Raw genomic sequence first — 27,787 nt, 5'->3', positions numbered from 1 at the left:
CCCATCCCCCCAGGATCATGGAAGTTTCATCTAATCCACCTGTCTGATCAGCTATCCATCCACCCATCTGTCCATGCTCACATCAAGTCAGATTTTATTTACACAACAGTTTAATGTACCCCTTCCAATTATTCCTCTGTGCCTCCTGTCTGTCCATCCGTCCCTCTATCTGTCCATATTTTAGCAGAGTAATTTGGCTGCCATCGTCATCTGCCGTTTCTCTATTTTTTCTACCTTTATAAACGCTTTTATTTGACATGTTTTAGTAATTTATTTCACATTACTTCTCTGAGGACTGTTTTATCTTATTAAAGGATTTTGTGACCATGAAATGAAATGTGCTTTACAAATAAAAAATTATTCTTATTATAATGGGAGTGGGCATTGGAGAAACCTGCACGTTATGATCTGCTGTTTGGAAATTAAAAGGGTGCAACACAAAAAGTGGCAAGCAGCGTCAAGAGTTGCAATTCATACAGGTGCAGTGATGGTACCAAGTTGAACTAATCGGCAACACAATTGAGGCTACGACTACAGGCGATTGACATATGAAACAAAGAGGGTATATTTGAGTTGATGGTAAGAAAAGCTGGCTTCATCCACGCTACAATATTTTTATGCTGAGTTTGTTTCACTGAGAAATAAACAGTGAAACAAATCCAACATACAGGAGAAATATACAGGGTTACCTGGGTTACCATGGTAACCAGAGCTTTGATTGTCGACTAGCAACCAACTGCCACACTGTTTTGTTTTGAGACACAATATTTCACATGGCATTAAACATGCAAGTCTTCTTTTACAATCTTTAACTATTTACACACTCAGGGAGTTTACCAACAGTTGTCATTTCTAGGACGTGTAAAGCTGTAAATCTATTAAAGGTTTTTAATTAGAGCACAAGCTGCAAAATTTCAAGCCATCATACATCAAATAATCTTTTGATTTGAATCCCAAAATTCCAAAAGCTGGAAAGCAGCTTTGCCTCTTGTCTACACATGCGCGGTGCATTTATTTTATAGGAATCCAGTGACACCTCCTTGGTGATTGTATAATTGAATCTGTATGACTAATACGATTAAGAGAATCCCATTTTGAAATCAGATGCCCCCCCTCCCTTATTCAAGGAGAGATTGAGTTAATGCAGTAGAGCCAGTGCCGCGAGGGTAGGGGGGTTTGATGGACTTTACCATTCTGACTGAGAATCAGGGGTGCTGAGGGTGGGCAAGGCCAGTGATGGTGACCAACATTTAGGATCACGCCTGGCTACATGACCCAGTCTGAAGGTCTAGACTGCAGCTCAGCCTTTACCCCAGTTCTGCTTTCAGTGTAATAATTCCACATTCTCCACACACCTGCCTTTTTCATCTGCATACCCCTTTGTCACACATGCACTCTCCTGCCTACCATAGAGACCACCCTCTGCTCAATCCAGCCCCCCTCCTCCCGCCTTCTCCTCCTTCTCCACCGGGGACCAGGGAGGTTTTCAGCACTTGCCACGGCAGCTCACAATGAACAGTACCACAAAGACTCAGTGATCCCTCGCATCGCCCAGACACTTGACAGAAACCTCAACTGACAGGCAATCCCAGCGTTCAGTAGGGACATCTAGAGCAAGTGGGAAAGTGAGGCAGGAGATACAAAGAGGAAGTGCTTTGTGGATTACTCCAAAAATAAATAAGGTTTTAAGCCTGCAACTGAAACCCACAATTGTCTTTTAACGTAAATCTAGTCGCTCTAAGAACAACATCTGCACGATGGAAGAAGACATGGATGAGGGACAGACCCAGAAAGGTAAGAAAGTCTTTCATTGCATGTTTGTATGGATTTTTTTTTTTTTTTTTTTTTTTTTTTTTAGTAAATTTGACATGGATTTTTTGACAGGGTGTCAGTGGCGTCCCTGCAGAGACAAATGCACAAAAGTTATCCTTTCCCTCTCTGAATAGGGGAGCAGCTGTTTGGGGTAATTCCTTTGTCCACTGAGTATCAGCACTCTGCTGAAAAGTGCACGTCTGTATGTGCTGTTTGGGTCGACAGAGGGGTGTGAACTGCTCCAGCGAGGGCTGCACTGCCTTTGTTTGCCTGATAAGGCTTTCATGCTTGTCATGACGACTGAGAGGGAAACATGAAGAGTAAAGAACCAAAGCAAGCATCTACACTCATTAATCCATCAGCTCTCGGGTCCTGTCCTTTGTGTACAAATACCCAGATGTTGTATCTTGCACCAGTGCTTTGCGACATTCACTGTGGATTTGATGCAGGCTTTCCTTTCATGCATTTAAGACGGGCAGTGTTTGCTTTGTGCAAAGTGGAACTGCTATTTATACATCACCCCTGCACTACTTTTTTCTCTGCATGAATGATTCAGTGTGCGGTTGGTACTCTTTAAAGCAAAGCAGAGTATTTTTGTGTATATCCAGACTTGACCGATGTGACTGAAGTCGTTATTTTTAAGAAATCTGACATGACATGTAAACAAAGGTGGGCGCGATGCTCCCTCTCAGCTGTGCTTCATGTGACAGACATGGCTTCACATGTTTGTGTTTTCCTCCACTCCCGCCTCTCCTCCCTGCACACTAGTGCTTCTCACAGGCACACACACAGGCTGTAACAGTTGCCATGGCAGTGGCCGAGTGTGGTTATTATCTACTCTCTCTTCACCCACTCCTGCTGATGACATTTCAGCAGCACAGGAATAGTTCACTGTGTCTGAGAGTGTGGGAGGCAGAAAGACAAAAAGAGATGCAGAAGCAGATATTGAGTAAAAGAAGGGACAGTAAGAGGAGGTGAGACTGAGAGAGTTGGTGCTGGAAATCTTACCTAAAGATTTGGTCCAAAGCTTTTTAGTTGCCATGACTATGTGTACAGCATTCCTGCTTGGAGAGCAAAGTCAGTCAGCCTTGACCGTTATCTAAAATGTCCAACCCAACTGAAGGATGCAACCAAGCATTTGTTCATTCATTTGAGCTTGGACTGTTATTACATAATACAAACTCATGTACGAGCCAAAGTCCAGCTCAGCGTTTTGTTTTTTTCTGAACATCTAACAGATTGTAAAAAGGGGGTTACAGGTTTATTCAAGTACACCCAGAGATGGTTAGCACAAGATATTTCAGAGATACAGTTGAGTATTTTTTTTCCCGTTGCAGGTGATGTAACTGTTTTGCCAATGCAACTTGTTAGAAAGAGATTATAAGTCAAGGAAGAAGAATAGAGAGAATAGGGTCAGTCACAGCAGGAACATCCAACACTGTATAATCTCCCAATATCCAAAAACAGCTGCTTCTGGAGAGCTACGACTGTTCCACTACCACCTGTGTGACAAGCGTTTATGAAGTTGTGTCCATGCGTCAGTACACAAATAAGCAAACATTTGTTCTTGACCAGCAGCGTCATGTATTCTTTTGCCGTCTTTTGCCCCGTACTTTTAAATCATACGTCTTAAGCTGTTGTTTATTTTTCGTGTACCTCCATCAGATTACGTCATATCTGTTATGCATGTCACAAATATTATCTCAAACGATGTGTAAAGACTAAATAAAAGTGCAGTGTGAGTGTCTTTCACAGTATTGTATGGCAGAAGAGCTAAAGTACAGGAATACAAACAGCCACGTCCTATAAAAGGCTATTTGATTTGGAAGATTTGCGTTTGATTTCCTTGTGAGTGAAAATATGTACACTCACTGGATTTAAAGACAAGCTCCCTCTACTTTCCAGGCTCTCATTTCTCTGGAGATTTACCAAAATTGATAAAATTGCCATAAGGATAAGGCCTAGTCACCTAATTTAGTGCATCTGTAATCACATGATTGACTTGACAGCACATCTGCTGGTTGTTGAAGACAACAGATGCCTGGAATGTTTGAGGCTATATGAACATTAAAGTCACCGTGTCACATTTAGTTCCATTTCGCTTTAATTTCATGCCTATCACTCTGTTAATGCTGCAAACGTTTATAAGAATCACTGCTCGTATTCAGGTTAAAGCCCATATCCTACAATATGCTTTATAAAGCAAGAATAAAAGAATGCAGCAAGTGTTAAGCATAACATGAAAAAGTTCCAGGCTAACAGGCCACTGTTGTTGTGATGTTGGCCCAGAGCAAAGTTTTGTCCATAAAAGATCAAGTCAGAAGTTAAGTAGAAACTGGTGACTGGTAAAAAATAAATAAATATCTGCCTGGCATTGCAATTTTGAAACTTATAAATGTCAACATTGCTTCAGTTTGAAAATGTGACTGTTCTGAGATTTATAAGTTATTCTATAAAATGTTTATATATTACATATTTATGACATTCCACATCATTTGGCTTGTGTAACAGGCTGCAGAGATCATCCAAGTTAGCAACAAATTAAATAATAGGTACTTCTACCTCTGACGGGGTGCAGGTGTCAACGAGTGCAGTCGCAGCACGCTAATGCCCTTCTGTCTTCCTCTTCTGAGGCTGCAAATCTGAGATTATGAGTCAGATGCACCAGGTGGGCTCTGCTCACTTCAGCGGCTAGCCAAATATAGGAGAGCACTCTATGTTCCAAAGTGGCCATCGGCAACAGGGAGCAAACCAACGCCCTACAGCAACAACCAGGTTCTTACTATTAGTGCAGAAACAATTCAAGTTTTCCAAAGACATTCCATGCAAATAATAAATGGTTGATACAAGAATAGACTAAACAGCATTCTGGAGATAACTCCTGCACTCAATATTTTTAATGGCCGACTGAAAAAAACGAGAAAGGCACACCTGTTAGCGTTGCCCAAGCCAAAAATCTACTCTGCAAGGCACCGCTTGTCCTTCTGCTTGATCAGTTTGATCAGGATACTGACTTGGCGAGCGGTTACACGTTTCTCATTGATGTTTTCCCCCAATCAGATGAATTTCTGTCAAATGGCAACACAGAAAAAAACCCCAACAACATCAAGACTTTTGTTTTTTAAACGGTTCACTGAGTTCAGAGCTCCCACAACAAATGTCAAATTTGCATTCAGGGTAGGCATGTTGGATTTAGAGGAAGCTGCTGTGAACGTGGGTTTGGGGGTTAGGCTGGTTGTTTGCCAGTATATAGGACCACATTCTGAGTTATTTTTGTAGATATTATTCATTTGAAGCGTTCGTTCATTCCTTCTTATTTAAACAGCAGTATCCTCTAGGGTTTGTTATTTTGCGTTAAAGAGCAGCTAACTCTGAGAGAACTCGATTAGTATAGACCTCAGCTGAGAGTCGAGTGATGGCCTGGGTGCTGTTACGAGACTTAATAGCTTCACCTCAGAGCACAGTATCAGTTCTCACTGCTCTCCTCCTCATTGTTCTGACCGTTAGCTTGCACCCGGCCCAGAAGAAGTCAAGGGAGTTCCACCAATTGTTCCTATAACATTTATTGGAGCTATTAGTGGAGAACGTCTCAGGCTTTTCTTATTGTTCCCAGGAATGACGTCCTGGTATAGATTTTAGATATGACTTAACAGGTGTTTAAAATCTAACTGCAAAGATGATACTGTTGTTATTGAAGAGTGTGGTGCTTTTGCTTTAGTCTGTTTACATTTTTGAATTTACTTGTTTAGGCTCAAGACAGATTTGAAATCGCTAGTTTAAGAAGATTAAATAATTTAAAATTACTACTGATCTATTGTTATTGAGCTGTGACTTAAATCTGTGGTGCTGACTGCTTCTAATGTGGGCCATCGAGATATTTAGGCTCACTTCATCCTGGAAAAAGGAAACAACCTCCACGGCTAAAATGGAGAAATTGAAAAACATGCCTTATCTTTTCTGCGGAGTTTTTGACATTTGGCCCTCAGTTCCTGGAAAGACAAAAGACACATCCCAGCTCAGCAGTTACATAGTCATGTTCAGGCTATTACATCTCGAGAAAAAAAAAAAAAAAAAGTAGAAGAGGAAATCAGTAGCTGAGCTTTTTGGACCTGGCCTGTAATCCGTACTCTCTGCCTGGAGGGGTTATGGCGAGTAATGTGTTTCATTCACTATTGTCCCACTGAATTTGTTGACATACAGTAAGTGGGTCACGGCTCTGAAGTACCCGGCCTATTCTCAGATTTTGCACTGCGGTTGACATGGCAACCATGCTGGTTGATTAAACATGCGCAGAGGAGATGGGAGGCATGGAAAAAAAAAAAACTGTGCTCGCTAAAGGGGAAGGGGGGCTGCATTAAGAGGAACAAGGAAAGCAAGGAGACGAGTATACGCCCATTACCCTCAGACTGACACAGACACACCATCCCCCCACTGAGATCTCTCTCTCTCTCTCTCTCTCTCTCTGAGCGCGCTCACTGCCACCCCACCCCCATTCAAAACTCTTAACGAGGAACTCATAACTGGGAGCTCTATGCGCAAGAGAGATGCCGTGTACGTGAAGTCAGTCAACGTGCACCACACAGAAAATTAGTTTCCTAATTTCTCCATCACTTCCTTTAATTATTTTTTGTTAATTTCCTCTTCTAATACAACATCTTATTATTTCCCCTGAGGTTCTAAGTGGTACTATATCCCCTCAAAAAGAAAATAAATTACCAAAGTGCCAACAAAGATTATTATTGTGAGGTAATGTCTTAAAACATTAAATTCAATTAAATTAAATTGTCAGTTATGGATAATTTTGCCAACTGTGGATGGATATGTCAGTAAAAGAAAACAAGAAATATTCAAAAAGTATATGCAAGAGAAGTATTAGGAAGTATTTAGTGATGATTTTAAAAAGAAAGCTTTTTAGGCCTGAACTCCACCAGACTGACATTTTCTCCAGTGCAAATATTTTTGCTGTGTACTCCTGAGAAGGCAGGTGTTTATAGCCCAGATTACACTGTTGCCAACATATTCTTTACTGTTTCAGTTTCTCTCTCATGTCTTTTCTAAAAGACACAGAGGATAATGATAAAAGTGGTTTTGCTCATTTGTCTCGAACTAAGACACAACATGTGACACCGCATAAGTTTTCCTTTAATTTTTTAAAAATATTTAAGTAACTCAATTCAACAAAAGAAAAAAATGTTTCTAGTTTGTAAAAAAAAAAGGGTCAGTATTTGAAATTGAGTGTAATATTGGTTTAATTTCTTAGCTACATTCAAGCAAATGCTTTAATAATATTTTAATAGCTAAATAGTTAGCAGTGTAAAAATGTAAACAAATAATATCATAAGCAAAATATAAACAAAAATTTGTCCGAACCGGCCAAAGAGCCATATTTTGTTTGAAGGACGTCATTTAGATGTAAACGTTATTTAAGGACAACCTCACCTCCTGTGAAAGTTGACTGGCGGGGTGAGAATACGTGTGTGTGTGTGTGTGTGTGTGTGTGTGTGTGTGTGTGTGTCTTGCCTGTTGGACATGACACTGACAGATGGAGGAGAAGTGGGAGGTGGGAGGGGCCTTGGGAGGGGGTCATCCTTTCTCTTTGTATTAAGGAGACGCCTTCTGTTGATTGGGCTACGGTGTTTGGGGTCACATAAGCTTTGCTTTCCCCCTTTTTAAAAACAAACACACACGGGCTTTGTTGCGTGGAGGATAAAACTGAAATGAAAATCTAAAATCCCGTCTCTTTGTTCAACATTGAATCAAATGAATCCCTGTGAATTAATATTTGTAATCCTGGTCTTTGAAAGGTGCTCACTTAAAAATGTTAAGCGGAAAGAAATTATCATATGTCTTAATGTTTAAATATGTTATTTTGAAAAACATATAATTTTAAAGATGTTTAAGATCACATCTTTAGATATGTTCAAGAAAAGTAATAAAAAAATAAAATAAAAACCTGCATTTTAAATGTTTCCACAATGAAATCTATTGCATCATAATAAATCGCTTGGCCAATAGCAACTAAGAGGACACCAAATTCACTGTCATTGATGCAGCTGAACCATTTAAATCAGCTTACTTCGACGAAATTCCCAACTTGACTGTCAGTGGGTACTTAAAAGAGGAGTAGTACTACACCTAGCCAGATCAATTCAAATACACGCGACCCCTCATCAAGCAGGAGATCTTTTAGTTTTATTGCAGGTAACGTTGGGCTAAGCAGAGAGCATGAATAATTAATGTCCAGGGATTGTGCTCTGCTGCTCTGTGCCACTTCTAAATTATGGATCAAGCATCCAGTAGTTCTAAGAGTCACTATGCACCACCATTTTTCCCCAGCTCTGTCTTGCAGTCAGTTAAGATCAATGGAGGGAGGAAATGAGCTCCATGAACTGCTATGAGAGGAAGTTTAGTTTAATGCAGAGACGGTGATAAGAAGCAGCTGATGTCCTGTGGCTGGACAGAGACAAATCAAAAGTTTAAGAAGAAGATAAGAAAGAATAAAGCCAGACAGTTGTAACTGTAAAATAGCTATTATATTTACATAAATCACAAAGACTTTACACTATGCTGCACTAATTTTATCCTGTCATGTTCCCCTCTCTTTACTGAGTGCCAGGAGTTTCCCCTTCCACAAAATTAAGAGCAGACAACCAATAAAACATCACTCTTGTTACAGCCACTCACTAATACTGTCATCCCACCCAATAGCTTTATCTTTTTCGCCTGTTTCCATGGGAACAACACTTCTGTTCAGTCAAGTCATGTAGACCACATCATGTTTTTTTATAGCTTTCCAACTGTAAAATGAACTAGTTCCGTTATTTAGGTGTGAAAGAGGCAGCGCGGACACTGCGATTGCTGATGAGATTGGCACTATTGTACGTCAGGGAAAAGCCGATTACATTTGAAATGAAGAACGGGAAGATTTGCTGGTAGAAATGTAAATAATGCAAAGGTGATAAACCTTGATTGAGGCCACGACATAAATCATTTACATTAGCACACATCTCTCTTCATTTCTAGCAGTGGCTACAGCACCAGAACTCACCAGTGTGTCTCAGAGTGGACTGGATGTATTTGCTTAGCTGTTTAATGGAGTTCACTTCCGGTGGCTTCAGAAAGTTCTCAGTTTACCACGCAAGAGGCTAACTTTGAGAATTAATATGAAATTTGTCTGTTAGAGAGTACTTCAGATGAATGAGCAGTTGATTCTTACTCTGGCTTAAAGCGGCTAAATGTGACTGGTCTCTGTCTCTCACTCTTATCTTGTCAATAAACACCACTGCATCAATAAATCCTGTCACTGCCTGCTTCCTGAAACGATAAGGCAACTCCAGATAATGAGTCTGAAGGAAGAAGTGCTGACAGAATCACTCTCTGAGCTAGACAGTATAGAAGGCAAACACATGCAACAATACTACTTCAGAAGTAACAGATCCATGACTTTTAAGGCTTATAACATCACCACAGAAAGACAATACTCTGACCGATTCTTCTTGAATCTATTGTTATGAAGGTGAAGGTAAGTGAAAACCTTGCATGGAAGTCCGAAATGTTTCCGGTGCCGTATAGCAATACTGGCCTGTTTTTGTCTACCAAATTCCAAAACTGCATTTTATCTCCTGGCACTGCCCTATCCAAGCTAAAGGGTCCAAAGAAAGTCTGATATCTTGTGGCAACCCCCCCCCCCAACCCCTATTTTTATGAGCATTATCCCGAAGACAAAAACATCCGCATGTGTGTGTGTCACTTTTTACTTGAGACTATGGATTTGAATTGTAAACATTTAGCCGTTTCATCACCCATGGAAGAGGCAGCATCACCTTTACTGGCAGAGAGGCCCTATGAGTCACATGAACTAAGGTGTGAATTGTCATGAAACCACCTGTGAGCAGATATCTGGTGGCACTGTAAGTACCTGATGGTCCAAATGGCTCCAAAAGGTGAGGTGTGCCATGAATCTGATGTCTCTCGTCAGGTGAGCCAGTGGGGGTGTTGGAGAATGCTACAGACAGATGAATTCACAGTCCCACTAATCTGTTCAGTAGGGCAGGCTCCAGTTTGACACAACCTCCAAGGCTGAACAATGAAGCCAGGGTGGAAGTGCCAAAACCTGCAGCTCCTCTATTCACCACTTGAGGCTCGGTCAATACCTATAAACCTCCAACTTGGTACAAAAACAGTTTTGGTTTCTGTAGCTTATTTCCCCAGTGCTGACAACCTTATGGGGGGTATATTTTCCAGATCTCAAGCCCTGCTTAAGTTATTTAAAGGCCTAAGGTTATGTATAATCCAGAGTGACAGGTGGATGCCCTCACAGACCGCCAGCTGTCTGCTTGGATGTTACCCATCCATCTAGGTTCCACTTCTCTGATCACTTTTATATTAGTGTCAGGTGGAGTCGAGCTTCAAAAATGCTCTTCAGGAAACTAATGGGTGACGTCAGTGAGGGTTTAGTATATTATGACGTATGCTACTCTGATCTCTCAACAAGGGAAAGGAAGCATTTAGATGAAAATATATACGTGTGCCACCTTTTTAGACCTTTTACTTGAGCTAGTATTGGTCATAATTCAAAGTGTGCACCACAGCCAGAATATAAAACACGAAGCAGGGCACAGAATCATGTCAAAAAACATTGATTAAAAAATGAGTTATTGATCTTTTCAAAGCTGCAGATTCTAAAAACTGCAAAGGTCACTGGGAAACTGCGAATCAACCTTTTTGTGGACAAAACTGCTTTAGAAAAATAAAGCAGGGAGGCAGAAAAGACATTCTACAGTCTAGCACAGGATTACACCAACGAGGATGTAGATAATCTAGGGGAGCCTGGGCGAGGGTGGGAGCTGCAGCAACCGTCTGAGAGCTCACAGACCAGCAGGCGGACCAGCTACTTGGTATTCCACTCAGGTCCAGATCTGAGTCAGAAGCAGAGAGTTGAGTAGGAGAGATATTGCTCTGACTCCTGCTTTGCAACACAACTGAATACAATTCAATAACCACAAAACAATGGTACTGAAAACATCCTGAAATCTTTTGTCATCTTCACAACTGAAAGAGCAAACACAGAGTCTCTTTCAGGAAGGAAGACACCAGTGTCAATGCAGATAATCAAGAGGCGTGATCATTTTGTAATTGATTAAGAGGAATTCTTGGAAGTCATAAACATCGGTCTACAATGACATGCATGTATTGACTGAAACTGAGGAGATAAGAAGAAGTCACCAACTGATTCAGATCAGTCTGGCGTCATAAAAAATGTGTGGTTAACATACCTATGTTATACTGTATACAACTCTGGATTTATGTTGTCTTGTCTGACAAATCACTCACTCAGACGTCCAAAAGCACACACAAATACAACCACACGGAGACTCATAAATCTAAGCAACTCATATATACACACTTGCAAGTATGTGCAGACACAGCTTCTTAGCAATCTGTGCAACCGGAGATTGAAGCCGGACTCGAGCGGTTATTAGTCACCTTAAGGGCCTGCGGGCCTCCAGGAAGCTGTGCAAGAAGAATGGGGTTAAAGGTCAGAATCACAACATAAAGCTTGGGCTAAGGGTTTTCATGCTGCACAAAATGTCAGCATCTTCTGTAGGGCTGAACAACTGACACAACGACTATGGTCACAACAGCCCAAAAATGCCTGATAGCTGAATGCATGAAGGCGAAGTGGCCATTAAATACCTTACATCATATTGAAGTTCTCTTAATGCACAAAAAACTTAGTTGCAGATGTAGTTTTATATTGCTTTTGACTTTGTATGGCTGCTACCTTGGCCAGGACTCTCTCGTAAAAACTCAGTCTTTTTAATCTCAGCGGGACTCCCTGGTTAAATAAAGCTTAATTAAATTACATAAATAAATAAAATATTATTGAGCAGGAAGACTATTGCAGTCAATGTTAGTCAAGTTCTTGTACTTTGTTCCACTGTGCATGCCTCCCAACTGTGCTTTGAATGTTGGTGATTCTCAAGAAACGTAATGGAAGAACACCGTACGACATGCAAATGCATTTGCCCACTGGCAATGAATAATTTACAGTTCAGCAAAACAGAGAGAATCCTGTTTTAAATTGTGTCACTCGACACCAAACTGAAAATTTTAGTTGTTTCTTTTTGTCTTTGATGTCGTCTTCGCCGAATAACTGATTGATCTCTTTGTATTCAGGATGCCTTGAATGCTGCATCAAATGCCTGGGTGGGATTCCATACCCGTCCCTCATAGCCACCATCTTGCTGTATGCGGGCGTGGCCCTTTTCTGCGGCTGCGGACATGAAGCCTTATCTGGAACTGTTACCATCCTCCAGAACTACTTTGAGGTGGTGAGGAGCCCCGTGGATACACTGGATGTCTTTGCCATGTGAGTAGGAAAGGTTCCGACTTGATTTGAACGTTGAACAGAACAGTTGGAGAAAGCACTGTGCATACTCTCAAGGGGGGAAGGTACACTCTTCAACACAGAATATATAGCCAGTTTTCAGTGGTTCTCTATCTATTCTGCAGGATTGACATCATCAAGTATGTGATCTACGGCATTGCTTCGGCTTTCTTCGTCTACGGCATCTTGCTGATGGTGGAGGGATTCTTTACCAGTGGAGCCATTAAAGACCTGTATGGAGACTTCAAGATCACCACCTGTGGACGCTGTGTCAGCGCTTGGGTAGGGCCACCATTTTAATGTGTATTACCTAAAAGTTTCACCTTAAATGTTGGATCTGGTTATTTTCACAGATACTACGGTGGGTGAGCTGCAACTGTTGCTGCACTTATTTGGAAAGTATTTGGTAATCACACAGGCTCAATGTCAGGTCAGGTGGAGTAGGAAAATGTTTCAGTATTTGGCATTTACCTTGAGATTTTGTGACAATAACTTTTCCACTAGTATTTTTTCATATTAAACAAAAGTTAGGGCAAAAACGAACATTTTAGACCAAATACGATTACAATTAACTTTGTAAATTTCCTGAAAAACACAGTGTGTAATTATACTGCAATAACAGACAAACAGAACTTGAAACACGCTGATAAGGAGCATAACTGAGGCAATGCGAACAAGGTGATCTCTGGGATGTAATTGATCTAAAGAAATCTAAAGCTCCTCAGGGACAGGAAATGAGCTATGTTATGGTATGTGTGGGCACTGGGTTCATTAATCTTGTGGTTGTCGAGATGGGCAAGAGGACAGCAGAGCATACTGATGCTGACTTATAAGCTAAAGGATATCACATTTACAAAATACAGGTTATCTTTGTAAAGTTCACAGTCTCACAACATACGGTTTGTAAATTTCAACGCATCTGTTTCCATTTGTAGACTTGCCTTTGTAGCACTTGGGTGCTTGAACTGCAGTAATGCTCTGATTGATCCTTTTATTTTAATGTTTGAATTAATTGAATACATCTTTCATGCATACTTGACTTAAGTTACCTCCAAGGGGAAAACAAACAATTGAATTTGAAGAACCAGACACACTTTTGATTTACCAGTCAATTCAAATTCATCATTCAAAATTGGGTACTGACTAAAAGACACAGATTGTGGACATAATTTGATTTGTGGGGCTCTGTAGGGCCACTGCTTCGCATTTGGATCATAAGGGGCTAGTTAAGACGGTTTGTGCATCTGATGAGGATGGGTGCAGGGCATCTCCCATTTGAGGTTTTCCTGGCACCACTAGTTGGGAGGAGACTCTGGGGCAGACCCAATTTTCTCATTTGGCCAGGTACACCTTGATATAACAGGAACCTAGTCTAACTCAGGTAAGATGACAGAAATAGATGTCTGGAACTGAATCCTACAATGTCCTTAGACATGACAGTGAATTAATTGTACATGACTATATGGGAAACATATATGGGAAGTCTAACTTGTAATCTTCAATTTAACCAAAACTGTTAAATCAAAACACTAAAAACACCAATCAAGTACATAACATTGATCATCTTGTGACAATTCAAAGTTCTGCTGGGGAACTTCTGGACCTGACATTCATTCATGTGGATGTCACTTAGATATCAACCACCTAGACCAGACCAGACACCCCGACTCCTTAGCAATGACACTCCTTGATGGCAGCAGCCATCCCCAGCAGGATGCAGCCTGACACAGACACAGACACAGACAAACAAATGGTTTAGGAACAACTAAAAAACATGTTGACCTGGTCTCCAAATTCACTAGATCCCAAACTGATCAGGTATCTGTGGGATGATCCATTGAGGCCCCTCCCCTCAACTTATAAGACCCAAAGGCCCCCACTAACAACATTCTGTTTCCAGACACCACAGGACACCCTCAGAAGATCCATGTCCATTCTGTGACGAGTCACAACTGTCTGATCTGTTTTCCTCTGCTCCTCTTTCAGTTCATCATGCTGACATACATCTTCATGCTGGCTTGGCTTGGAGTGACTGCCTTTACTTCCGTCCCTGTCTTCATATATTTCAACATCTGGAATATTTGCCAAAATACCACTGTGCTGGAGGGGGCTTCACTCTGCCTGGACCCACGCCAATATGGTACGGATGGATGTTCTCAATTTCTTCGTCCCCCATTCTGTGTCCTGCTCAGATCTCCATTGCGCTCCAACATCTGAAGCTGTTCTTTCCTAACTCACCAAAGCAAAAACACAAGTGTGTTTCTGTAAAAGTCTCTTGACCAATGACTAACTGAGTCATGTCAGTCTTCATCCTATGGATAACTGATGGTGGTGTTTGTAAAGCTATGCATATAAAGAAATTAACTCCTAATGTGACTAACTTAAAACATTTAACACTGAACAGGCCCAATCACTGTTTCACAATACAACATATCAACGCTGTTTCTTTTGAAATGGCCACAGTGATACACATTAACATCATAGTAAACCAAGATGGAAGTCTATCATATCAGTAGGCCTGGCTCTTTATTTTCAATTAGTTCCACTTCCTTCAGTCCATTAGCCACAAGTAGCCACTGATACTGCTTCTGTGTCAACAAACATTTGTGCTGCCACCATGACATTAAAGGCCTTATGTCATCTCTGTGACTATGTGTACAGTACAGCTGTATTACAGTGGTGTGTTGGTACATTTTTTGGTTGCATTTTCTGCCAGTTTCTTCTTCTTTTTTTTTTTTTTTTTTTTTTACTGCAGATCACTCTACTCTTGCATTTTTAATGGTTTATTAATATGTCAACTTTTGACAGGTATTGTGCCAATTGCTGAGGTGAAAACTGTGTGTGTTGGATCAGAGAGATTCTTCAAGATGTGCGAATCCACTGAGGTATTGTAGACGTAACTATTAGCTCAAACAATGTTCATGGCTATATATAATAATAATTCAACATCTTGGATGTTGTGAAAATTCCATGTAGATGGGTTTCTACCATTGGATAAATAATGTTCCTAAAACAAACTGCAGGGTGCTCACCACTACCCACCATTACACCAAGCACACACACCCATAGATGCTATTACAACTAATAAAGTGCGTTTGAAGAAAGTGTTTACTCATATGATCTGGTGTAGCTTCTTGAATCCAAGTTTATATAGTGCATGCACCAGTCTGCTGTAAATTTGATTACAGTATGACGCAACATACGGTGGTAACTGAACTACATGCATCTGGAAACAGAATCCACCTTGAATCTTAGCAGAGTTTGCCTGCATACAAAATAAAAAAAAAAGAGAAGTGAAACCATTTTATAGACACTAAATAAGCATTTATATATATATGTGTGTGTATGTATGTGTATATATATATATATGTGTGTGTGTGTATGTATGTGTATATATATAATTAATCGTATAATAACCAGGTATTGTGACATATTTATGGAGGTATGAACTCAATGTATAAACTCTATTTACATGTACAAGTTTGAACAGCAAAGATGTCCGGAAAGTGCTGCAGACTAACCTGTGATTTGATTTTGATGCAGCTGGACATGACATTCCACCTGTTCATTTGTGCCCTCGCTGGAGCAGGAGCTGCTGTTATTGCTATGGTGAGTCACCAATGAGACCAATGACCAGCATTCCTTAAAAGACATCGATAAATCCTGTTGAATTAGATGCAGACACCACAGACAACACCTATATGTTTTAAACTAATGCTATTTCTATTTTTTTTCCCTGACTTTGGTGTTGGCAAAAAAGAGTATCTTTCACATCTTCAGTGTTTGTGAAAATGGAGGTAACGGAGTAGAAAGTGTAACTGGGAAACGAGCTGCGTCTTGTTGTGGCTGGTTGTGTTTGCGTGTGAGAGAATAGCTGTGGATAGGGGAGAAGGCATTTTGGCGCAGTGGAAAAGACAGGGTTTGTCTCCCTCCCTCTTTCGGAGGCGCTGGGCATGTCATGCCGTTGTCATGGAAACAGGGAGAAGAAAGGCTCCGAGATTGTTGCAAACATCACTCAGTAATTCGCGAGGAGCCATTTTCTGAGAAACAGAAAGTGTTTGCTAGTCAGAGATGATAGTGCAAATTGCATGGAGCTCCTTTGACTCTTTATTTATTTTTATTTTTTTTCCAGCTGCTGGCAAAGATAATTAATCATACCCAGATCCATGCCAATAATGAGCTGAAAAATAATTTGAAGCCACAATTAGTGGCAATTGTGTTCAAAAATACATCCAACTCAAATATTATCTGAAACTGGAATACGGTTAAATTAATGTTGAAGTTTTCAGTGTTTCTATCTCAATCATCTGAGCTGTCTTTCTGCAGTTTTTAATCAAGGAGGAGTGTAGCAATGAAACTCATTCCTTGTGAAAAGAGAAGCAGTGTTACAACCTCAGTCATTAAAGCACAATACATTCATTATAACCTTAGCTGCCATGGTAACGCAAGTCCAGGACTACAGTTAGCATCATGCTGCCACCTGCTGGATCAGTTCTTTTCTCATTTAGAGGGCTAGACAACCCCCAAACCACAAAGTACTAAGATAATTACTAAACTGCCAAATCTAAAATAATGTTATTCTATTGTATCTTGAGAATAATCCCAAATTATTTGGATTATGCTTTTAAAGTGTCACTTGTTGCATTTACACAGACACTAGTATTTCACTAATAATAACAGGACAGACCTGCCCAAGTGGAAGAAATCTTCAATCAGATGGGGAGAGTCGTTTTAAACCTTTGATAATCTGATCAATGGTAACATTTTACAAACACTTGAGGAAATTCTTTTTCTGGCTGTTAGTCCCACGTGGCAAGCAAGCAGGTGTTGAAACGAGTGTTGAAAGATGAATGAAGTCAGTACAGATGAAAACGCTGTAAATAGCAGCACGTTGCCTCATGCTATTTCCTAATTTCCCCTCACAGATCCATTACTTGATGGTGCTGTCTGCCAACTGGGCCTACGTGAAGGACGCCTGCCGGATGCAGAAGTACGAGGACATCAAGTCAAAGGAGGAGCAGGAGCTTCACGACATCCACTCCACTCGCTCCAAGGAGCGTCTCAACGCCTACACATAAAGCCCAGCGTGAGGCCTGGCCCTGCCACTCCGGCCTCTCTCCCTCTCTCTCTCTTCTTGCTTTCTATCTGTCTCTCTCTACCATCCCCTCCCGAGGGGGGGCGGGTGGCGCCTAGGGCCCTCGCCACTGCTGATGTCACTGGTGCGTCATATGACAATGTGGTCTGCGGAGGGTGCGTCACACAAAACCTCCTCAGTCACAAACAGCATTTCAGATGAAAAAAAAAAGCCCCTTTACCTCTCTCATGGATGGTGTTATGGTTCTCATTATGGCAGTTGTATTATTCTTGAATAAGAGTTGTTTAGTGCTGATAGTAGTTTTAGTGTAGTTTGTAGAACCAGAAGTAGCAGTAGTATTTCTGCTTTTTAATTATTATTATTTTTTTCTTTTTTACTTTACATAATTTTATGTATAGTTGTTTTAATTTTTCTTGAACTTTATTTGATACTAAGTGTCATTTTTGCTCTCATGCATAATTTATTTTTTTGTTGCTGATTTCCAAGGGGGTCAACAGGGGCTTCAAAGGGTTTTCAAGCACATCTCTCATGTCGTGTGTCTGGAGATTCCATGTTCAACAACTATGTACTGTATGTGAATGGGTGGTTAGTTTTGAAAGTATTTTAAATCTCACAACACCACTATGAAGCAGTGGAAGCCTTTTAAGGCCTTTTCCATGCCAGTATTTATTCCCAGGGATTACAACCACTTTCTCACGAAAGCAATCGGTTTTTCTATTTGAAGTTATACAAGAGCAAGACAACACGATAATAAATACCAAATCAAGACTGAAGCAAATATATGCTAGACGTGCCAAGCCTGTTAAACAGGAAACATGTTAGAGAAGGGACTAGCCGATTAAAGCTGAAATTTGGGGTTCTTTTATGATAATCTTGACATTTTAATGTATTTAAGGCTTTGAATGATTCAATTGTCTAGCCACAAAAGCACATGCAAACATGCGTTCATAATCCATTTTTTTCAAAAGTGGATCTTTATGAAGACGTAACTCCTGTCTTTTTTTTTTTTGTTGTTGTTTTTTTGCAGAGCTCTGCACTGTATATACGAATAATGAAAGCATACCTATACGTTAAGCACTGACATTCAAGGACAATTCATGTGAGAATAAAATCAGTCCACTCTGCATCTATCAACAGAAAAGAATGAAAAATTGTCAGCGTGATGGTGTTAATAGGTGGAATTATCAGATGTGAGTGTGTGTCAACGCCATTTTGTCCCCATGCCAGTAACCTTATCGCTTACACATCCTGATGCCATACGACTTTACACAGGTGGCCTATCAGTTCATTGCCTGGCGACTTTTGTTTGTCAGTAGTTCTCCAAGCTAGTTTATTGCACTTATTTGACCATTTCTGTGCTCTCTCTCTCTCTCTCTCTCTCTCTCCCTCTCTCTTTCTCTCTCTCTCTCTCTGTCATCTCTCTCTCTCTCATCTCTAGATGTAAGCGCATTGGTGTTCAACTCAAAGTTGGATAACTGTACTGTTAGTAAAGACTGTGAATTTAGGTGTTTTTCGTGGCATGGACATGCATTAATATAGTCTTATTGACTCAAAAGTTACTTTAATCCACCTCCTTATTTTCTACACTTCTGACTGTCTTGCTGGACCAACCCATTGTTTATATGTGCAGTACTAAACCTCCCACGCTTATGCTACTAATATTAGACTGTAGTCTTTGAGTTGTGTCTATTTAGTTTGTGATGAGCTTTCAACCATGTCTTAAAGCCAATACTTGTACCAACATTGCTTACTCTGTAATGATCTAAAAAAAAAAAAAAAAAAACAATGCTTTCAGCTTTCTCCTCGTATTAGTCTTTTGTACTTTCACTACCGATGCTTAGTAGCAGGCTTTAAATCAAATCTGTTTTGTACATTCATGTGCCAACAGCTTGAAGTGGCTTATTTGACCTGTATGATCAAATTTGCTTGCATAAATAAAATTCACTTGTGTACTTGTTAATAAATACTAAAGGTGTCTTGTGTCCTTTTTGTTTTGAACCAGTACTTCTGTTCATATTATAGGATGGAACAGCTACTGTATGAACCAATATAGCAAGGCCATTAACTTTAAGGTCACTTCTAAAATATGGTCAAGACATGTTTGACATTAGAAAGGTGGACTGATTTAGAAGCATGCAGTTTGCCAAGTGGAAATATACTCTGTTACTACATAATACCACTAGATGTCTCCCTTTCCCGCCTGAACAAATAAATACAGGCAATAAAAAAATACAAAGATCAATCTTAATAATCAGTGACATTATTAAAAAGCACAAAGATCAATCCCAGTAAAATGATAAATTTCTAAAGGCCTTCACACTTAGTTAGAGCATAAATTTGTATCTGCAATTCTTTTACAATTTCACCACCACAAGGTTATATTTCAAATTAGACAAATTTGTCTACTTACAGTATAGCCCTGTGTTGATTCAATTGTGTGTCGGTAAAGTCTCAAAATGGATTTTGGAACAAAAGAAATGACAAGCAGAAAATGTTCATGCGTTAGAACAGCACATGTATTGACACTGAAGCCGGTCTTTTAAAAAGAAACTACTAGAAGATACTGTGCAGAAAATAGGAAAGGTTTACATAATGTATTAGACAGCTTGAGTTTGGCCTCCTACCCAAAGCCACTGATCCACCCAGCAATAAATCATATTCAGGATTACATTTTGCACCCTGGTGCCAGACAGAACTCCCTCACACATCTTAAATATGGCCTCTAGCTGTATAATACATTTACATTTACAAGAAATGTCCTGAGAGTCACTGCACTGGAATTCAAGAAAAAAAAAAAAATAAATAATGCAGTCTTCTTATTTTAAAATCAAGCTGGCATCAAACGGTCCAACCTCATGGCCTTCAGAAAATAAATACTATACGTGCTTGGTCCAAGCTATACAGAGGGAAATAAAACAGAACAAAAAGAACGAATGTATATACAAATATAAAACAATGTATAAAACAAAAGGAGCGAAATTAATACAGCTGACGGCCATGTTGCTAACTGAATGGATTAACGGAAGGAGTGGCTCATCACGTGAAAGACACCTCTCCAGAATTAGCTCGAGGGCGCCATCTTGAAGAGACTGATCGTGCCACACTGGCTGGGCTTGCGTGACCTTTTCGAACTAAAGAAAATCCCTCACTAATTCCCAAACCCCTCCCCCTCTCGGTCAATCTGACAGGTCACCTGTACTGTAATTAGATCCTCAGCCTGTGTACCACTGGCGCTTATGGAAAGCTCTTTTCATTATTTTGCATTTGTTTTTTGGGAAGAATAAATCCTCAGGCTCCAAATGAATCCTGATGTCTTTTTTCCTGATATCTCCTCGACGTGAGCATTTTGGGTGCATTTGGGTGACATCATGCGTCGACTTTTCTGTCTGCATGTATTCCTATGCTGCCTGAGTATGGCTCGTCCCTTCTGTCCATCCCAGTGTACCTGTGTTGCCCATGGACGTACTGAAGGAGCTGGAAGCAGGTAAATTGAACTTGAATTGTGCTCAATCAAATTGCAGTTGGTTTATTGTATAAATTTAAAAGATGAACAGCAATTTCACAACATTTTGAAGAATGTACCTATGTAGGTCACCTACTCTATAATGTCACTTGGGTAAAAAAAAAAAATAGTAAAAACAAACTCCTACCACCTTGGTGTGTTCTTAAGGTTGTGATGAGTTTATTTATTCTTAGTTCTGAATCGTTTTAGTGACTTCAGGGAGACTGAAGACACATCTGAATTAACATAAAATGTTAAGGTGCTCGAACCACATGTGTGTTATCAGTGTTATGTCCACAGACGGTAAACAGTAAGGGCTTGTGTTACATTAAGTGAAAATTTTATCAAGCAAGCAAGTGAAAATTTTATCAAGCAAGCAAGATTCATCACAGTGCAAATTGTACATGGTGTACTAACTTGCGCCGACATAATATATGTTCCCTGACAAGGTACCAATCCATTTAACCCTGACAAAGACCTAATAAGTCCAATTAGCACTGAACACTATTGTGTGATACATCTAAAGACAAGAAGAAGGTCTGATGTATTTCAATGTATGCCTATAAAACTAACTAAGAAAAAGTAACAGAGAGATGGCTGTACCACTGAAAACAGAAATCGAATTATATGAATTTTGGTTATTCATCAAAATTGCCTTTGACTCCACTTTAAAGAACCCATGAGCCTGAAACCACATAGAGCAAGCATAAACAACACTAAAACAGGCAGCTAAAATCTAAGCTCAAATTAGTTTGAAATAATGTTAATGCTAATTGTAAAATAATATATATATATATTTTTATTTTTTTTACAAACCATGACCATGACTATAATTGATTGATTGAAGTTATTCCATATCTTGTAGCCCACACAATCACTCACTATAAATGATGACGTAGACAAGCTCTGACCTTGTCATCCAGGAAGTGTCCTTCAGGTGGACCACAGTCATGTCAGAAAATGCAACCCACATGATGGACAGTCTGAATGAACGGACCGATGTTTGGATAGGCAACAAATGAATAGACATATATACATTCTAGAGCTCAATAATTAACAATCATTGGTTCATGTGAATGGACACATCCGGTTGTTCCAGTGTTTAAGTGGTACTCTTGGTAAAAGCTGACAACATGTCCATAAATACCTATAACTTATTCATTTATGATTTTCAGATCTGTGCTCTGCAATGACCAAGACATGTCTGATATTCCTGTCAATGTTCCTGTGGATACGGTCAAACTTCGCATAGAGAAAACCGCAGTGCGGCGAATCCCGACAGAAGCTTTTTACTACCTGGTGGACCTACGGTACCTTTGGATTACCTACAACTCCATAACCTCAGTGGATACTGGAAGTTTCTACAATCTAAAAGTGCTTCATGAGCTGAGGCTGGATGGAAATTTGATCTCCATGTTCCCATGGGAGTCTCTCAAAGAGATGCCCAGGCTGAGGACACTGGATCTCCACAATAACAGAATTAATACTGTTCCCAATGAGGCGATCCCCTACCTCCTGAACATTACTTACTTGGATCTATCCAGCAACAAATTAACCACCCTGCCCTCTGATCTCATGGATATATGGCCACCCTTTAATGGAGCACCTGTCTCTTCTAATGCTTCCCAGAAAGTTGTGTTAGGTAAGGACAAAATATCCCATTTGGCTGGATTTTTACAGGATATTAAGGCCAAGACACTTTTAGGGTTCTTTGTAATTACCTCAGGAACATCATTTCATCACCTATTGATCTCACCAGACCGGTAATTCTGATTTAGTGGTAGCAACTGCCAGGAGACTGGCAAATTAGCTTATTCAAAGAGTGTCAGAGTTGACACTTTACATGTTTTTAATGTTCTGATTAACTGTAGAATACTATAGAATAATTAACACAATACATCATGACACCAACATCCTCAGATTGTATGCAATAGTGAAGTCATACAATTAACGTATATTCACATATATTATACAAACAAACAAAAAAACAACTAAGATGTACAATACAACTGAGCAAAAGGAGCACATGTTGAGGATGCAAGATGATGCTTTGACCTAACCAAATAATAATTACCTACCAGACACTTAAGTTTAAGTAGACAATATAAAGTACTGACCAGCTTATACACATTGTTCTTGATTGAAGATAGGTTATTTGCCTTGTAACTAAAGGGACATTGCACTTTGGAATGAGAACAAGGACTCCATTCTAATGTATTCTAAGCTACTATAAGTCAATCCATAGTTCAAACAGTCACCAGAAGTAAAGCTGAGCAACTAAAGAGAATAAAATGGTAGTATCCCAGTCAGAAAATGAGGTCTTAATTACAGGAAATTATTGCACAAACCTATCTCATACTTAATAGTATGTTTCTTATACTGGAATCTTTGATACTACCTTAAAATAAAGGAATCTAAAGCTGATAAACTTGGAGTGAAGCCATAACTTTTGCAGGGGGCATTTGACTGTCATTAGCAGTCACCGTTTAGGATGGGTTGTTGTCCCAAGTCCCACGACCAATATTGTCTGGGCCAAAGTTCAGGGTCATGATCAATCAAACCGCCACCATTGTGTACTCATAAGCATTGGTCGAAACTGTGTTTCAGTATGAAATGCGGTAGAAAGGAAATTATGTATCTGACATTTAACTTGGACCTTATGACAGCTCCATGGAAGAATATAATTATACAGTGCTGTTCAAATCATTCTGAACTCAATACATCCAACTGAAATGACCTTCTGGGTATCCAGAAGTTCATCCATCAGTGATGGATGGTGTATGTAGCTGTATAATGAATCAGTTGTGCAAAAATCTAGAAACCTCAACAACGCTGGACATATTGACAAACAGGAGTTAACACAGACTGCATATGTGCAGTGGTATGATTCATTCTCCTAGTACATACTGGTTACTACTACTATGCTACTGAAAGTTGACAGTTGACTTTGTTAAACTAAACCTGTGTGCAATGTACAAGGTTTAATTGAACTTGCAGCTTCATTTTAAGCTCTTGCAAGTTTTAAGTCCTACTGGAACCAATGTAAACAGTAAATAGGTCAAATGTCAGTTCTATCCTAAGTGACAGAGCAATGATCACATTATGTTTGTGACAGTTTAGTCACCTGTAAATGTAATCACACTTTTTAAATACCATTTTCTCTTTTCAAATTGGGTGAATTTTGAAAATAAATAAATAAATGACAAAAAATGCCACATAACTCAATGCATGTTTACGGCATCTGTGTAGCAGCTTGGACCGCTGGAGGGATATTATTAATAGGCTATATGAGGGCAAGCTAGCTTATCCATGTGGTGTGCTCTGGTGTTCCCGAAGGAGAAACGGGATTAGGTGGCAAGAAAAAAACAGGAAACAGCCTGTACACAAACAGATGACAGACTCTATGGAGCATCGTACATGTGAGGCGATATCCGTTAGTGCCAAATCATGAATAAGAACAGAAGTTACAGAGGGAAACATCGTGGTTGGGACTAAAAAAATCCAGTGCATTGCATGCAACTTCATTTCCAGTTTCTAACATCATGTGCAAATATATAGTATTAGTTTAAACTTGATATTTGGATTACAAAGTGTTTTGTAGTATATTGTTATTTACGGTAACAACAAAGCTAATGGAAAAAGAACACTACCACAGTTTGGAGGAAGCTCAGAGACAGCTTAGGTGCTTTGCAACTGTTAAGACAAACTAATCGGGATAAAGGGCTTTAGTACTGACTGGTGCATGTGGTCACCTATTATGTGAACCAGGTATTTACACCAGGTTGTATGACAAAGTCCATAACTGCTTAATGATAACTCCCCCTTCCTTAGCACTTGAATTCGATCATCCTGCCTGCAAAAAGAAAAAGGGTAAATTAAAAGAAATATAAGCTCAAGTGTTTTTCATAAAATAGCAGATGACTTATGCTAGAACTTTGTCATTTTTCAAATTTCCAATCCAATTCAATTCAGTTCAATTCAATTTTTGAAACCTCCAGAGCAAGCCTGAGGACGACCCCCTTTTAACAGGAAGAAACCTCATCAGTAGAGCAAGAGAAACCAGACAAACAAACTTCTGTCATATATACACATATCAAGCTGAAGGAAACAAGTAGAATCTAATAATACAAGATATAGCTGATGATCTTATATGACAGTTTTGAGAGTACTAGACAAAACATCATCTCAACATGTCCTCCATGATTAACACAAATACCTTATAGTAACATAGTCTTTAAGTCCATGGCATTTGGCACAGCAACTGTCTGAAACGACAATTAATAACTGTAATCAATCTTTGCATTTTCAGGCCTCCAAGACAACCCCTGGTTCTGTGACTGCAAAATCTCCAAACTGATTGAGATTTCCAAAATGGTTGACACACCAGTGATTTTGATGGATCTATTCCTCGCCTGTGCTGCACCTGAGAATCTGGCAGGTGTCGTTTTTCAACGTGCTGAACTTGACAACTGTGTAAAGCCAACAGTGATGACATCTGCAACCAAGATCACATCTCCTTTGGGCAGCAATGTACTCCTGCGATGTGACACCACCGGGTTTCCAACACCAAGTCTACATTGGGCTAAGTCAGATGGCTCACCAGTCAACAATACAGGTATAATATGACAAATTTTAGTAAGCAAAATCAATGGTGTTCCTTGTTTAGTAACCTTGACAAAGACCTAATCCTTATCATGTTCTTCATTATATAGTCCAGGAGTCACCAAGTGATGGGGTTCGGTGGTCCATCATGAGCTTGCATGGAATATTGTACAAAGATGCTGGGAACTACAGCTGCAAAGCTAAAAATGATGCTGGCAGTGCAAAAGCCACCATTTCTGTTTCGATTGCGGGTGCTATCAGCACCACCATCCCTCCACTAAGGACTGACATTGGAACTGCACGAACCAGCCAAGGCACAACATTTATTCCCCCAGCAGATGTTACTGAATCACCCTCCATCATGTCCACAGTCCTTCCAAGAACTTCAACATTACCCGCTAGGAAGCAAAAAACTACTCCCAGCAGTGGCTTACAGAAAGGCACGTTCAAGCAAACAAAAAATCAGCAAGGAGGTAATGGCAGAAATCTTGCAGCAGATGAAAAGAGCAAGAAAAGTGATCCGTCAAAGTCTGTAAAAGACCTTAAGACTGTAGAAGAAACAGTTGACAGTGCAGTGTTGCTGTGGGCAGCAGATGGGTTACCAAATGATGCCCCACTCACCGTTGTATATTCACCCTATGGTGAGGATGACGCTAAGAGAACACTGGAGACGAAGGCTGGCAGTGGTAAAGTGCTCCTAGATGGACTGTCATCTGGGATGAGGTACTCAGTTTGCCTCGTAGCAAAAGGTAGTGCCGCTTCAAAAGACCCTTGCATTGACTTCTACACACTGGACAACGTAGAGGATGGTGGGCAGAACCAGCTTTTCATGATCATAAGTGGGATTGCCTGTGCTTTGGTTTTGCCTCTTATTGCTCTGTTGCTGTACAAAATCCTCGCTCTCTACTGCAAGGGACGTAACACCAATGTCGATGAAGAGGAGCTGGAAAAAGAAAGCTATGTCAAGTTTGAGACCATTTCAATGAAACAAAGAACTCTGAACTCTCGCCCAACTGAGCTTTGGGCCAGGAGACCGACTCATGATTCAGAGCGAATGCTCCTATGTTCGAGGTCAAGCATCGACTCCCAGATGACCTATAAGAGTGACAGTTCCCGATCTGAATATCTCTGCTGATGCAACAAACCAAGGCCAGTGCCCACATTATAAGAAATATTCTCAATATGCCTTTCATGTCGCTAAACTACGAAATTATTTGTAGATCTTTATGAATGTCTATGCATTTTTTTTCTGATCTGTGGGCTGGAAGGAATGAATTTGTTATACAGAATGGTGTAGCACGTTTATTCTGCACTTTCCATCACCTTTTCATTTGTAGACATTCATGTAGTGACTTGGAAACGTATAGTTATGAAAACATTCATTGGTTGTTGTACAAAAGAATGTGTGTTAAAAATCAAATCAGACTTTTTATCCATGTCCTTATGTTCTGGAGCCTTACATTTAAAGAAGGAAGGTAAGTAGTTTTCACTATACCACAGCACTTTGTGGGACTTAATCATAAATACCACCATACAAAGAGCCTGTCAGTTAAATGCGTATGGTGTCTGATGATATTTTTGATGCCAAAGTTGCAAAGTGTCAGATGTGAATATTGTGGTGGTGTCAGAGAAGAGCCATAATACTCCCCCATCACATTAACAACATTATTGTTGCTTTAAAGCATTGCCTTACTGGACCATGAAGTACTGTCAGTGTGTTTGATAGAATACAGTGTCCCGTGATTCATATTGCCACTTTATGATTATATGTACATAACTGTCTATAAATGGAGTTGTACTCTTGTTTTTAATAAAGTGAACAAATGTTGACTTCTATCTGTTGTGTAACACATTAAGTTATTTAAGTAGAAAAATGTCAAACGTCCTCGTGCCCTGGGTAAGTCACTGCTCCAAAAGTGGCTCCCAATGGTACCTTGATATTGTAATTGTACAGTTCTTTGAATACAAAATGTTATTAAAGCCCAGGTGTAAGTGTAAAGCATCTGCATTTTGTCAAAAAACATTACAAGGTGCACTTTCAGTGCATACAAAAAAAGTATTCATGAATACCTGCAGGTTGAAAATCACAGGAAATTCACTAACTCCCTTGAGCATTAAAAAATCCCACTTTTCATGCTACAATATACATTTTTCTAAGTTGGTGTCACTTTTGTGACAATCTCAGAATTTTCTACCAACAATGGATTGTATGGTTTATGAGGTTTTGAGATGAAAAGCGAAGAGCAGGTCTGCTCATCCAGAAAATCAATAGGTCACAGTTGCGGTGCTCTCTGAAGATTTGAACAGACATGGCAGTGAACCCAGATGAAATGATAGGTGGACCTAGAAAACGGTTTGTATGGATATCTATGTGCTACCAGCTGCA

At 39.9% G+C, this 27,787-nt stretch overlaps 2 protein-coding genes across 2 annotated transcripts; both read left to right on the top strand.

Moving 5' to 3' along the window:
* The first annotated feature begins 1,466 nt into the window (after positions 1-1,466).
* On the top strand, positions 1,467-19,263 carry gpm6aa (glycoprotein M6Aa). Its single transcript, XM_047584997.1, has 7 exons — positions 1,467-1,794; positions 11,992-12,184; positions 12,328-12,484; positions 14,189-14,342; positions 15,011-15,087; positions 15,746-15,811; positions 17,128-19,263. The coding sequence occupies exons 1-7, from the start codon at positions 1,758-1,760 to the stop codon at positions 17,278-17,280; spliced, it is 837 nt and encodes a 278-aa protein (XP_047440953.1). The 5' UTR covers positions 1,467-1,757; the 3' UTR covers positions 17,281-19,263.
* A 1,247-nt stretch (positions 19,264-20,510) lies between these two features.
* lrit3a (info leucine-rich repeat, immunoglobulin-like and transmembrane domains 3a) lies at positions 20,511-27,237 on the top strand. The gene is made up of 4 exons (XM_047585352.1): positions 20,511-20,781; positions 21,975-22,441; positions 25,109-25,414; positions 25,512-27,237. The coding sequence occupies exons 1-4, from the start codon at positions 20,666-20,668 to the stop codon at positions 26,534-26,536; spliced, it is 1,914 nt and encodes a 637-aa protein (XP_047441308.1). The 5' UTR covers positions 20,511-20,665; the 3' UTR covers positions 26,537-27,237.
* The last annotated feature ends 550 nt before the right edge of the window (positions 27,238-27,787 follow it).

Source organism: Mugil cephalus, chromosome 5, assembly GCF_022458985.1.
Source record: "Mugil cephalus isolate CIBA_MC_2020 chromosome 5, CIBA_Mcephalus_1.1, whole genome shotgun sequence".
Classification (NCBI taxonomy): domain Eukaryota; kingdom Metazoa; phylum Chordata; class Actinopteri; order Mugiliformes; family Mugilidae; genus Mugil; species Mugil cephalus.
This window is presented reverse-complemented; position numbering and strand designations above follow the sequence as displayed.

Excerpts from the sequence above, each read along its gene's own strand:
- gpm6aa (XM_047584997.1), top strand. The coding sequence starts at position 1,758 with ATGGAAGAAGACATGGATGAGGGACAGACCCAGAAAG. Across the intron at positions 12,185-12,327 it reads ACACTGGATGTCTTTGCCAT|GATTGACATCATCAAGTATG; the intron begins GTGAGTAGGAAA and ends TCTATTCTGCAG. Across the intron at positions 14,343-15,010 it reads CCTGGACCCACGCCAATATG|GTATTGTGCCAATTGCTGAG; the intron begins GTACGGATGGAT and ends AACTTTTGACAG.
- lrit3a (XM_047585352.1), top strand. The coding sequence starts at position 20,666 with ATGCGTCGACTTTTCTGTCTGCATGTATTCCTATGCTGCCTGAGTATG. Across the intron at positions 20,782-21,974 it reads ACTGAAGGAGCTGGAAGCAG|ATCTGTGCTCTGCAATGACC; the intron begins GTAAATTGAACT and ends TATGATTTTCAG. Across the intron at positions 25,415-25,511 it reads CTCACCAGTCAACAATACAG|TCCAGGAGTCACCAAGTGAT; the intron begins GTATAATATGAC and ends TTCATTATATAG.